Raw genomic sequence first — 12911 nt, forward strand, 5'->3', positions numbered from 1 at the left:
AACATCCAACTATCTTCCAGGAACCCCAACCATCAAGTTATACATTTCAATTTCATACACCGAACATATTTCACCCCCCACATATTGCATAAATTTAAAGCTTTACCATCACCAAACTGCACCATATGCAACCACAAGTTTTTATTTAAATGATTTTTTGTTGTTTGTTTGTTTTTTTTCTTTTCTTTTTTCTGTAGTTGCTGGCCAATTTTGTATTGATTAGTACATTGACATTTGTGATTATATTCTTTTACTCTGTTGGTGATCTATCAATTTGTAACCCAGCCCTATATAATTATGCTTAGATACCAATAGAAATTGATCACAAAAAAAAGAATGTCACTTAAAGGGACTATTTGTAACTTTCAGAAATGCTTCTTAACAGCGACACCTGTGACCGTGAAATCAACGAAAGTCAGCGTCGGGCTCGCGCTTGCTCGCTCTCAATATACCTGAACGAGCATCGCTCAAAACAGTGAGGCAACACACGTCAGCTAAAAGCACAATATCACTCTATATTTCAGCTGCTTGGCAGTAATGTTAGCTGACCAGACGAAGGTCTCTCCATGAACATGATTTAGATCTGATCCTAGTGTTGGCTTTTCCTGCCTAAGTGCAGGCTGATGCAGCGGGGCTGTGCAGCATGTCTCCCTGCTCTCTCCGCCCGCAGCCGGAGAGAGCAGAGGAGACACCGGCACCCGGTCGGTAACGAGAAGACAACGTAAAGCTCCGTCACTTCACAAGACACGGGAAACCTCTGTTGGTCTGGAGGAGCTGCAGCAGTTATTTCTGCACAAACGTCCCCTGTACATTCACTAGATATTCTCAGAGCTAAACTAACTCTTCTGCAGTGTGGAGTGAACGCGCGTTCACGTCTAGAGGTGGAGCGAGCTGAGCTGTCTGAGTGAAGGAGAGCAGGCAGAGGAGGAGGGTACAGCGGCTACACGCGAACGCGCATGTGTGACGACCCGCTACATTTATGCGCGTACAAAGTTATAAATAGTCCCTTTAAAGTGAGAGATATTTGCTTCCAGAATTAAAACACATCTGAAGGAAACACATCATGGTATCTCCTGTGCGTACTGTATGCATGAATGAGAGTTCATAGAGTGATGTTTTCTAGGGGTGAGGTACATCCTATGAATACATTTATTATGTATTAAATGATGTTCTGGATTTTTAGATGTACCACACAAATCTTTCCACACCGTGTCCCAGGAAATGTCTTCGTCATTTACATCGATTAAGTCCCTACGCCATGCAGCTTCTACTGATAAAGGTTTACGAAGTTCAGAAATAAATTAGTAAAGTTTAGAAACCATCCCTCGTGTTGATCCCACTGAAGCCAATATTTTCTGAAGAGGGTGTGTAGGGAGTGTTTTAATCCCCATGGGACACCATATGCCCGCAAGGCTGACCTCAACTGCAGATAGAAAGAAAAGGATGAACCCGGGAGATCATATTCAGCGCGTAAATCATTAAAGGCTCGTAAGCCACTATCACCATACAAGTCCTTTAATACATTAATTCCCCTGTTCTTCCACTGTGGGAATGAGAAAGGTATGTTGCCGGCAAGAAGTGAGAAATTATTGAAAATTGGCGAGTGATTGTGCCATTTAAGATCTGTATGCTGCTGCTTCATTACAGTACGATAAGTCACGAGTAGAAGTGAGATTATACAGCCTAAATGTAATTTGTCTTTTTTCAATGGTATGTTGGAACACACTAGGTCCTATAGTCTATGAGGCGATGATAAATTCTCCTCAATCGGTCTCCAAGAGGCTGAAGAACTATAGGATTGAGCCATATAGAGAGAGGACGTAACACAAAGGACCAGAAATACACCTTTAAATCTGGGAGAGCCAGCCCTCCCTGTGTCGTGTCTCGTTGGAGAGTTGTGAGTTTTAAACAAGGCCTCTTTCCTTTCCTGGATTGTGTAATACGTATAAATGTGAAAGGAAAGATAGGGAGACCAACCTTTAATCTAAATGAAATCCAGTACAGGAGAGTGTGTAATAACAGAGGGGTGGACTGATCAGGAGAAAATCACTATTATGAATTTATATAACCGCTGCATTAATCTAGAAGAAAGCTATGTTCAGGAAAGGATGGATAAGATGAAGGAAGCAGTAGTTTGGGTAGGGGACTTTAATGCACACAATGAACAATGGGGAAGTAAGAACAGAAAGAAACGGAATAGTTTTACAAGATTTTATAGATAAGAACAATCTAGTTATATTTAATGACGGCTGTTAAATCACAAGTCTCCACCCCGCCTGCAAGCACAGAATGCCACTCCTGATTAGACCAGTCCCATCTAGATTATATAAATCTGCCCTCCAGGCAAACAGAGAGAGAGGGATGTGAGTCTGATATGGCTTTTGCTCTTTTATAATTGATCTGGTTGAAATGGAATATATTGTTTGAAAGTGAACAGGTTGTTTTGTGTTATGTTAGATACCTGAGTTTAATCCTATGTCAAGGAGAAAAGCCAAATTCCAGATTGTGGATGCATGAATGATGTAAATTATTATTATTTGTGAGTTGTATTATATTTTTGAGATATGTAATATCCTCTGTTAATGTTTCTTTGAATAGAAAAATCATCCACCAACTGCCATCCAACTGTTGACCACCTGGACTACAATAAATGGTTGGAGCGGCTCCCTGGATCCTGTGTTTAAATGTGCACCACATTAGATGTTTTATGAATCAACGCCACCACAAACAACATAGCTTCTTCAATGACCAACCAACATGGTTTAAAACAAGCCGGGCAATTTCATCCCCTATAGATACCACAATCACGCCAGCAGATCAAAACACAATGGGGAGTGATCATGTGCCAATAATAAGTAGATTTGGTAGGTGCTTGATTGAGGAGCCAATTAATTTATCCCTGAAACTTAATTATAAAAGGGCTAATTGGATCAAATTTGAGGAAAAAGTGAATTTAGTATAAATAAGTGGAGTAGTTAGATAACTACGGTAATGTGGTCGGCTGCATCTGAGACTATCCCCAAGAACAATAATCCTCTAAGAGGTACTATGGTCCCATGGTGGAATGAGGAGTGTAACCTCGCAGCTTGAGTCAGAAATAGAGCATATAAAAGGTTAAAAAGACATCCGCTAGAGAGATATGCTATTGATTACAAGAAACTTAGAGCTAAAGCTAGACGGGTTAAGCAATAAAAAAACAGTTGGAAAGACTTCTGTAGTAAATTAGGACCAGAGACATCTATTAAAGGCGGGGCTGAAACATACAGTACATGCAGAATGACAGATTTACACAATCTGTCACCTCAGAGGAGGACAGCAGAGTGATTTAGAGTCTCAATCAATCTGACCGGAGCACAGCCAATAGGAACGCTCTCTCTCTGAAATGACCTGTTATTGGTCAAAGTCTCCCGTCACGGGCTAGATTTTCTAAATCCTGAAAACAGAGCCATGAGGAGGAGCAGAAGTCTAGTTTTCTCTCAGAACACTTGAGTTACAATATGCTGAAAGGTTATTATGGAATTTTTGCCCAATGATGCCAAAAATATTCTGCCTACTGCAGCTTTAACTTACACTAACTGTAGATCAGCATTTTTTAACCCCCTTCACTTTTTTATTATTCTCCAAATGATGAGCACAATGCAGATGTTTGCTTCCTGCATTGAACACACATGGTGCTGTTTCAGCCTGTTCGTACTGACTAAGACTCGTGTTCCAGATCTTTGTTGACCGGTGTTTTGCTTTATAAGTTAAATTAGTGACGTTTTTTTGTTGATGTTTGTGATGATTTTCCGTAGTTGTTTCCGTACGAGTTTACTGACTTATTTTAAGCCCAACCATGAAGTTTTCCCTTACCCTGACTGAGTGGTTTTCTTGCCTAACTGTGGACGTTTGTGCGTGTGTACAAAAGATACGCGAAAACAACCCGTTGTCACTCCCAACTCGTCAAATACCGCCGTTTGGTCAGCACCCCTCGGCATCAGAAACCGACGCATGGAGGCGCCCTTTAGTAACAGTACGTGACAAACCGGGCTTTCAACTAACTCCAATGTAAACCCTAACCCACGGCGGTCGGTGTGTTGAGATAATTCTTGTCTCACTTGTGGTCTGATGAACAGTAAACTCATTGCTTTAATGCTTTAAAGACTTCTTATGCAATAAGTCAAAAGAGGTGAGAGTGGACAAAGAGCTGTGGATAAGGTGATGGAGTGGGCCAATGATTGTGGCTTCAAAATATCCACAGACAAGACCAAATTCATTTTATTTGGATATAAAACGAAATTGCCAAATCTGAATTATATGATAAGACTCTTGAAAAAGTTAAAAACCTTAAATTTCTTGGGAAGGTTTGATTAAAGTGTGAAACAATACTAAATGTTTTTAGGTGTGAGTGTCAGGCTCTGACTGGGGAGCAGACAGACATTCAATGATGATGATTTATAGAGCAATGATTAGATCATGATGAATGATTGTTAATAGAAATGGGAGAGATGCCTTTGGAAAGTCAGTTAGTTCAGCTAACTCAGGTTTGACCTCCAGGTGAATAACGTTAGTTCTAGTTTCAGCCTAACTCAGGTACTGTTTGACCTCCAGGTGGCTAACGTTAGTTCTAGTTTCAGGCTGTTTAGTCATGTCATGAACTGTTTGTGAGACGTGTCGAGACTGTCAGAGCAACTTGTTAGGTTTAACCTGGTGGTCAGCTGACCATCTTCTTCGTCTAGTTTATCATTTGTTTTTGTGTCAAAACAAAGTTGCACAAACAACATTTAAATTTTTTCCCCCTAAAGATCGTATATTAAAATAAGATAAGATAGACTTTATTGTGCCTGGGCAATAGTGCTGCTATCAACTTAAAACAATACAAACACATGTCAAATACTGCACATCCCTGAAAACTATATAAATATTAGGGCTGTCAATCAATTAAAATATTATGAATTGCATTTTAGTCCTCAGTTAAATCTTCAGGAGGCAACAATTTTTTGGCATCATTGGGCAAAAATTCCAAAATAACCTTTCAGCATATTGTAATTTAAGTGTTCTGAGAGAAAACTAGACTTCCTGCACCTCCTCATGGTACGGAGCCCCCCTAAACCCCTAGGAGAACATTTGTATTCATTCGTGCCCTCAAGTTAGTAACTCTCGTTCCCTCGAGTTTGTAACTCTCGTTCCCTCTAGTTAGTAACTCTCGTTCCCTCTAGTTAGTAACTCTCGTTCCCTCGAGTTGCCCCAAACTGCATGTGATTATCATAAAGTGGGCATGTCTGTAAAGGGGAGACTCGTGGGTACCCATAGAACCCATTGTCATTCATATATCTGGAGGTCAGAGGTCAAGGGACCCTTTTGAAAATGGCCATGACAGTTTTTCCTCGCCAAAATATAGCATAACTTCGTAACGTTATTTATCCTCCTTCAAGCTAGTATGACTTGGTTGGTACCAACGGGTTCATTAGGTTTTGTAGTTTCATATGATACCATAATGCCACTCTAGCTTTAGAACTGAGCCCTCTACGACCTCTGAAAGATTGATTGTGTTAATGCAAATAAAGAAATGAATGGCGATTAAAACGATTTTGCATTAACCTGTTAACATTGACAGCCCTACTTTTTATGCCTTTTTTCAACATATTATACTATGACTTTGTATACCTTTTTTTGATTTACTACACTATGACTTTTTCCATTATTTTTTTTCAACATACTAAACTACAACTTATTATGACTTTTTTTTTTACATATTATACTATGACTTTTTTCGATCCCCACCCTCACATCAATGTCCGGAGCCCGACAGAGTGAGGCGAGCGTCTCCTCCCAGGGTTTACCAGAGATACAACTGGGGGGGTTATGCAACAGAAAACCCAGAAATTGTAATACATTTTACTGCATATTTGGAAATGTGGTTTTACCGTTAGCCATTTCCGTAGTTAGAAACTATATTTCATCTATTCAAACTATATTATATGTTTGATATTATTATATTAGTTTATATTAGGATGCGCTGGGTTAGGGTTAGGGGTTATGCATCATCAGGGATGTTATATGTGTGTATGATGTGATCAGGGAACTTTAGTTGTTTTCCAAGATCCACTCTCAGCTGCCAGTCTGGGATTAAAAGGATTAAAAACATAAAGGAATCCACTAGCTCAGGGAGGACAGCCGAGAGAGAGGTAAAACAGCCACGAGGTTCTGCTAAAATGTTACGCTAAGACCCTTTATGATGTTTAAAGACAGTGTTAAAATAGCAGCTCCCATAGGTAGATCAATAAAATATTTAAAATAGATCAAAATGGGTACAATAATTAATAATACGTAAAGCAAGACTAACAATACACGTCGCAGGTTAGTAAAATAAATTAAAGTGCTATAAAAGATGTTATAAGTGCTGTAGAAGGAATAAAAAACATCAAGCCATGCAGATTGTAGGTTAGTGTTAAATATATAAATATAAATATAAATATATACAAACAAATAAGTTCTATTATTTAAGACAGATATCTTTATCAGGTGTTTAAAAGAAGCTATATGATCATTTGATGTGGTGCAGAAGTGAGCTGCTATAAAAACATTTGTCCAGTAGATGTGTAAAAGGGATGATTCACTCCAACTTTCAAAGACACCAGGTCCCATCCGTACTGCTCAACCTTAAAAGTACCACTAATGAAAGTGCATAATAAAGGAGGATAAAATTCATAAAAAGGCAATAAAATATACAATGTAAAGGAATACAATATAAAACATAAATACAATGTAATGGAGTAAAATAAATAAATAAAACATGTCAAGGGTTAATGTGAATAAAGGAAACGTGCCATTAGTAGTTAATATAAAGCATTTTATGTTGATCAGCGACGTAGACTTTGATGGTACTGTAAGGGAAGGAAAAGGGAGGGAAGGGAGGGGTTAGAGTTAGGGTTAAAACCTCATGGGGAGTTCCTATCAGGTAAATGTTAACTTCATATTGTAAGTGTTTGATATCCAGAATAATTTAAAGGCTTAGTATTTTTCATTAAGACCATTAGGTTCAATAGTTTTAAGTAAACGGATCCATTTTCTCTCCGCTGTCCGTCTCTGAGCCGTGGACCACACGGTTTCTCCCAGGCCCACAGTTTGCAGGTTATGTGGGCCGTGTTGTTTAAAATGTAAATATAAAACCGTGTTGCCATTACCTCTTTCCATGATGTGCTTATGCTGCTTGATCCTGAGAATGATTGCATTTCCTGTTTCGCCGATATAGAGTTTGTAACAGGCCCAACATCTAATGGCATAAAGAGTAGGGTTAAGGTTATATATCATATAGGTTAGGGTCATATACTATATAGGTCAGGGTTATATATTATATAGTGTAGCATGTCGAAAAAAGTCATAAAATATCATAGTATAGTGTCGAAAAAAAGTCATTGTATATTATGTTGAAAAACGAATTATAGTAAAGTATGTTGAAAGAATTAATAACAAAGTCATAATATAGTATGTCGAAAAAAAAGTCCTGAAAAAGTCATAGTATATTATGTTGAAAAAATATATAACTATTACTTCTTGCAAGTCACTTTAGTTTCATCAGGTCCTTTTTGAAGTGTCGTTGATTCATCATCATCACGTTGTTTACTTTTCACTCTGTTTAGTTGTGTTTCTATGTAGCTTCATCTCTCTCATTTAGCTGCTATAATGTCCTGAACAACAGTCCAGAGAGTTACACTTGGACTCCACACAGACAACAATGAGAGGGACGTTAAATATAAATGATATACTGTATATAATGATGGTGAAACAGGGTGATAAAACAAGATCAAGGTAAGAAAAAAAATTAATTTGTTGTCTTCTAGACTTTACACTGTCATTTATCATTTTATGGTTATGTGCTGTTTGTTTTGAAAAGTGACATCATCAATGTGTGCAAAAACGTAAAAAGTCACAGAATGATGCATGTTTTTTGGGATACAGGGTAAATATAGTACACACAGCATTGTTAGCTTTATAAAATGTTGAACTATGTTGTATGTATGGAGCTGTAATGTATGCACAAACATACAGACAACAGATTCACAGCATCTATCAATCAACACTCATAAACCTTTTTTCCTCTGTCTATCTACAGTGTTAGGGATGCTAATTTAGAAACGTTTTCTTAACCAATAACCGACCCTAGTTAACCGATTATTAACCATTAACCGACAAGATTAGTGCCTCGCATGCAGCGGTGCGTCAGCTGCAGTGTATGAGCACAACAGACAACTGAGTCCCCAGTTTATCCGTCCGGAAGCGTTAACTTAGCAGCTACGATGCTGCGTGTAGTGTCGCAGACATGCAGTCACTTTCCCAGTAAAAGTGTCCAGCGCACATTTAGTTTGGTTTAGCAGGTTGTCAGCTGTGTGTCTGCCCGGCGTAACGATGGCGGGTGTGCGACAAACAGTGTGTGTGTTTGTGCTACGTTAGCAGCTCTAGCATTGGCGGTGGCTTCGTGCTCGCCATTGTCACACACATACAGTCTGTCAGCGAGGCGTAACTTTAGCGAGTTTCCGACAGACCGTGTGTGTGTGTGGCGGCGCTGAATGTGGGTTTTGTCGGTGGCGTTCTAGCTGTGAACGTAGGGGTAGCAGACAGTGTGCGTACAGATTATTTGTCGGTGAATAAATGCTACAACTCCTCCGCTCTGTGCTCCGCTCAAGACAGAAGTCAACTTCCTGTAGCTGTAACTCTGGCTCAGTCTCTCCAGCTTTTCTCCTTGAACTGACGAGCCGCTCCTCTGAGTTCTGCTCAGCTTTTTAATTAATTATGAATGTTTATTTTAACTGTTTTAACCAATAGCGTTAATCGGTGAAAATGCTTAATGTCGGCTAACGGTTAATTATTAACATCCCTATACGGTACCCATTTATCATATATTAGACTACATTGTGCTATCTAATATGATAATATAGACAACATTTACAAAAGGATTACAGACACTTCTGAAGACTGTATTGTATATTTCACTCACTCCACCATCCCAGCAAAGATTTCATTTCATTTAATTTGCTAATTGCTCGATAATGTAATGAACTGGGTTTGTACCTTTATAACAGAGAGAACAGGCGACAGATGAATCCTTCAGCAGGTTTATTTTGAAAATTTAAAAAAGGCAATGTTACAAATACAACATGTGTAAACACACTTTAAAAACAGATGTGCTCACAGCTGGCAGTACCGTGAGGTGGTCTGCCTATTAAGGCTTTCCGTGTAAAGTTACGGCGGATGTCTCTCTCATTCAGCAGCCGTGATATGTTCGTTTAACGTTACACTACGTTGTCTGTAATGGTAATATATATTTTTTTTATTGTTTATAGTCATTCCCAACAGCCTTTACTGGCACAAAATACAGTATATCACAGATCTGTGGTCCCAGTAGACCACAACCAGCACTGATCCCAGTAGACCACTTACACTTAAACACCAAAAACCGACAATAACCTGATATTTTCAGGTGGAATTTCATTCATTCATTCATTCATTCATTCATTCTCACTGTGCAATATCCTTTTCCCTGCAATTTTGTTAATAGTCTGTTTATTGTCGATACTGTATATACTGCTCCTATTTTTATACTTCCTTCTATTTAAATGGTTCATATTTTGTTACACTTTGTTTATGAAAGCTTCAAAGCTTCATGAAGCTTCAGCTCGCCATCACTAGTATTCACATACAGCGCCATTGAACTGACTATCTAGCAAGTCACACATCGCTACTGCGGTACGAACGCAAAATAAACAGACTGTGCTGTGATTTAATTGCAATAAATTGATCAAAATGATGCCGAAATAACAACATAATGATGTTGATTTGTAAAAAGACCGAATTCATGCTTTGTCGGGTCTGTCCGCAACACGACAGGCACACAACTTTTAAAATGCTTGTTTTCTGAACGGAGTCCGGATCGATCAGTGCCAGGCTATGCTAACATTGTAGCTGCTCCATTAACAATCCATCTAGGAATAAATACGGCATCGTTCACCTCAGTGTGTCTGAAAACAAGCCTGCTGCCGTCGCTCCGTTCGTTTATGAGCTACGGCGACCTGTGACATTTCCGTCACGGAAATATGCCCTCATTTGCAGACGAGGTTTATCCCGCCGCGTTTGTGTCCGACCCTGGTCTGACCCACCTCTCGACCTCGGTCGCGAAGCCGAGTCAGATAACGCGGGTTAACCCTTTCATACACACAATCAACCCGGGTTCAAAACACAACTGGAGGTTGTTACATTTAGATACAAACTGTACATTTGCAAACTGTTGGTCATTTGTGAACTTCACTACATTTGTGTTTGGGTTTTTTGAGACTCCCCTGACGTGCACCGAGCTACAAATGCATTTTTTCAACAGGGAATTAGACCTGCCAAGCTATGATGCTAACCGGAGCTTCAAAAGAGGCAGGCCCAGGAGGAGTGCTTTTGTTCCCGCAGTCTGAAGGTAGGCTAACCGTACCCAACAACGATTTGTTTTTCATCATTAAAGTCACTTCTTTTCGACGGAAGTTTTACAAAAATGTATGACAAATCGAAAATTTGCGCCAACGTTTTCAAGGACTATAAATCCAAATGTGACTGAATTCATTGTGTCTGCCACTATGTTGACTGGTGGTTCCCAATAGGAATGTCTACTGGCTGAAGTAGCCGCTCTGAAGGACCTTCACACTAACTGTTCCCCTGGTCAACCGGACCGTTCCCCTGGTCAACCGGACCGTTCCTCTGGTCAACCGGACCGTTCTTCTGGTCAACCGGACCGTTCTTCTGGTCAACCGGACCGTTCCTCTGGTCAACCGGACCGTTCTTCTGGTCAACCGGACCGTTCCTCTGGTCAACCGGACCGTTCCTCTGGTCAACCGGACCGTTCTTCTGGTCAATCGAACCGTTCTTCTGGTCAACCGGACCGTTCCTCTGGTCAACCGGACCGTTCCTCTGGTCAACCGGACCGTTCTTCTGGTCAACCGGACCGTTCTTCTGGTCAACCGGACCGCTCCCCTGGTCAACCGGACCGTTCTTCTGGTCAACCGGACCGTTCTTCTGGTCAACCGGACCGTTCCGCTGGTTAACCAAACTGTAACTCTGGTTACGTGAACCGCTCCTCTGCTGACGAGAACCTGCAGCAAACAAAAGAGAGTATATATTACATAAAGTCAACTTTTATAGTATACAGAATTGATTTTGGTGGCCCACACCAATAGATTTAAATCTCTGTATCGTCTTTCAAAAGTCTGTTTTCAAACCGTTGACAGTGAAAATTTAACAGTTTGTCTGAATAGTTTTAGTCAGCTCATGAATTCATTTGTGTTTAACAGATGAACCCTGAGGTCGACCACCAAACGTTCATCCCATGAAGAAGTGTGCAGTCTGACTTCTGAGGTAAACTTACTTTTATAAGTTAGTATAATGCGTTCATAGACATTTCTCTGCTTGACTGCTGTGTTGGTTAACTGATCATTTAGTCTGTGTGCTGTCCTTCTGCTGTCTGTTGACTGTACTCTGTAGGGGTGCAACGATTCATCTACTACATCGATCTATCGATTTATAATCCCACGATCCAACTACATCGATGAGTACTCGGCAAGTTGTCCTTTACGGGAGACGTATATCGATATAAAATCGATTTGAAACGCAAATATCAATTGTATCGATACTAAGGATTTGCAACTCGTATTTAAAGACGAAAACGTTTTATTAAAGTGTTTTTCGCACTTTTATTAGTAAAGAAATGTTAAACGTTACTCCGGTTCACTCTCCAGACATGCGCCAGCTTGCCAGCTTACCTCGGTCTCTCACCTGATAATGGCGTGGAGGGAGATGGGCACCGGTTTGCATGAGCTGCTGGCGCTGCGGTGCCGAGGAGCCGGTCGATGGAGTTTCATTTTGGGGACATTACATGAGCAGGCACTATCAATCACTCGACGCGGGCGGCTTCACCCACAGGTGCTTTCTCTCTGCACTGTCGTTTTTTCATTCAGAAAAAATGACTTTCCTTTCCCCGTCATGATATCAATGTGCACGCAGCATCAGCCTCACGTATCCAGCCGGAAAGCAGACGGTTGGCAAGGCAAATTATCACGGGAGTAAAGTAAAAAACAAAACAGAAATTCAACTAACGTTAGTCAAACAGAGTTTTAAAATGTTTTTCCGTATGTTTTCATGTATGAAAAGACCCCAAATGAACCCTGTAGGTGGACTATTTGATTACTATAAGCAGATTATTTAAACAGCGTTTGTAGAGGAATGATTCTGTCCCAAGCTGTTTGATCACTATCAGCTGTTTGATCACTATCAGCTGTTTGATCTCTGTATTATTGTTTATATTGAAAATGAGTACAGAAGCAGCAGGTTAAACCACTGTTCATTTAACTAGAATAGAAGTTGGTTTATTATATTTTGTGTTAAATATTGCACTGCCTTGTATCTTGAGATCTGAATCAGCAGGTCCTGCAGTTGCACTTTTTATTATTTTCAAATAAAACCTGTATGTATTTACCATTAATCGTTGTGTTTACTTGTTTATATTCATAATTAGTTTATCCCTGATTCCCTGACAAGAAATACTTTGAGTAATCCTGACCTGCTCTGTCCAGTATCAGATATTTATTTCACACTGACTGAATTTTTGGCAAAAAAAGTTACTGTATCGATTTCAAGTCAATGAATCGTATCGTATCGTATCGTATCGTATCGCTCTAGATGAGCCAAATATCGTCCTTGAATCGTATCGGAACCATGGAAATCGTATTGTATCGTAGTAAAAACGTAGCGTAACACCCCTGGTACTCTAGTTTAGCCTCCTGCTCCAGCCTGTTCTGTTTTACTGAATTTATTTCACCATTAACATTAGTAAATCATGCTGTCAGGTAACTTAGTGAGTCTTTTTGTATATTCCTGACATTATATTCTGTATAGGA

The 12911-nt window shown here is 39.8% G+C and overlaps 1 protein-coding gene across 8 annotated transcripts in view; it reads right to left on the reverse strand.

The window, feature by feature from the left end:
- Positions 1-9079: 9079 nt before the first annotated feature.
- Positions 9080-12911, reverse strand: part of LOC141775076 (hemicentin-1-like) — a 181424-nt gene continuing 177592 nt past the window's right edge. For all 8 annotated transcript variants that reach the window (XM_074648006.1, XM_074648017.1, XM_074648051.1 and 5 more), the window contains one exon: positions 9080-11111. In XM_074648006.1, the coding sequence (XP_074504107.1) occupies positions 10666-11111 (446 nt within the window). In that variant the 3' untranslated portion in view covers positions 9080-10665. The remainder of the gene's footprint in view (positions 11112-12911) is intronic.

Source organism: Sebastes fasciatus, chromosome 1, assembly GCF_043250625.1.
Source record: "Sebastes fasciatus isolate fSebFas1 chromosome 1, fSebFas1.pri, whole genome shotgun sequence".
Taxonomy (NCBI): Eukaryota; Metazoa; Chordata; class Actinopteri; order Perciformes; family Sebastidae; genus Sebastes; species Sebastes fasciatus.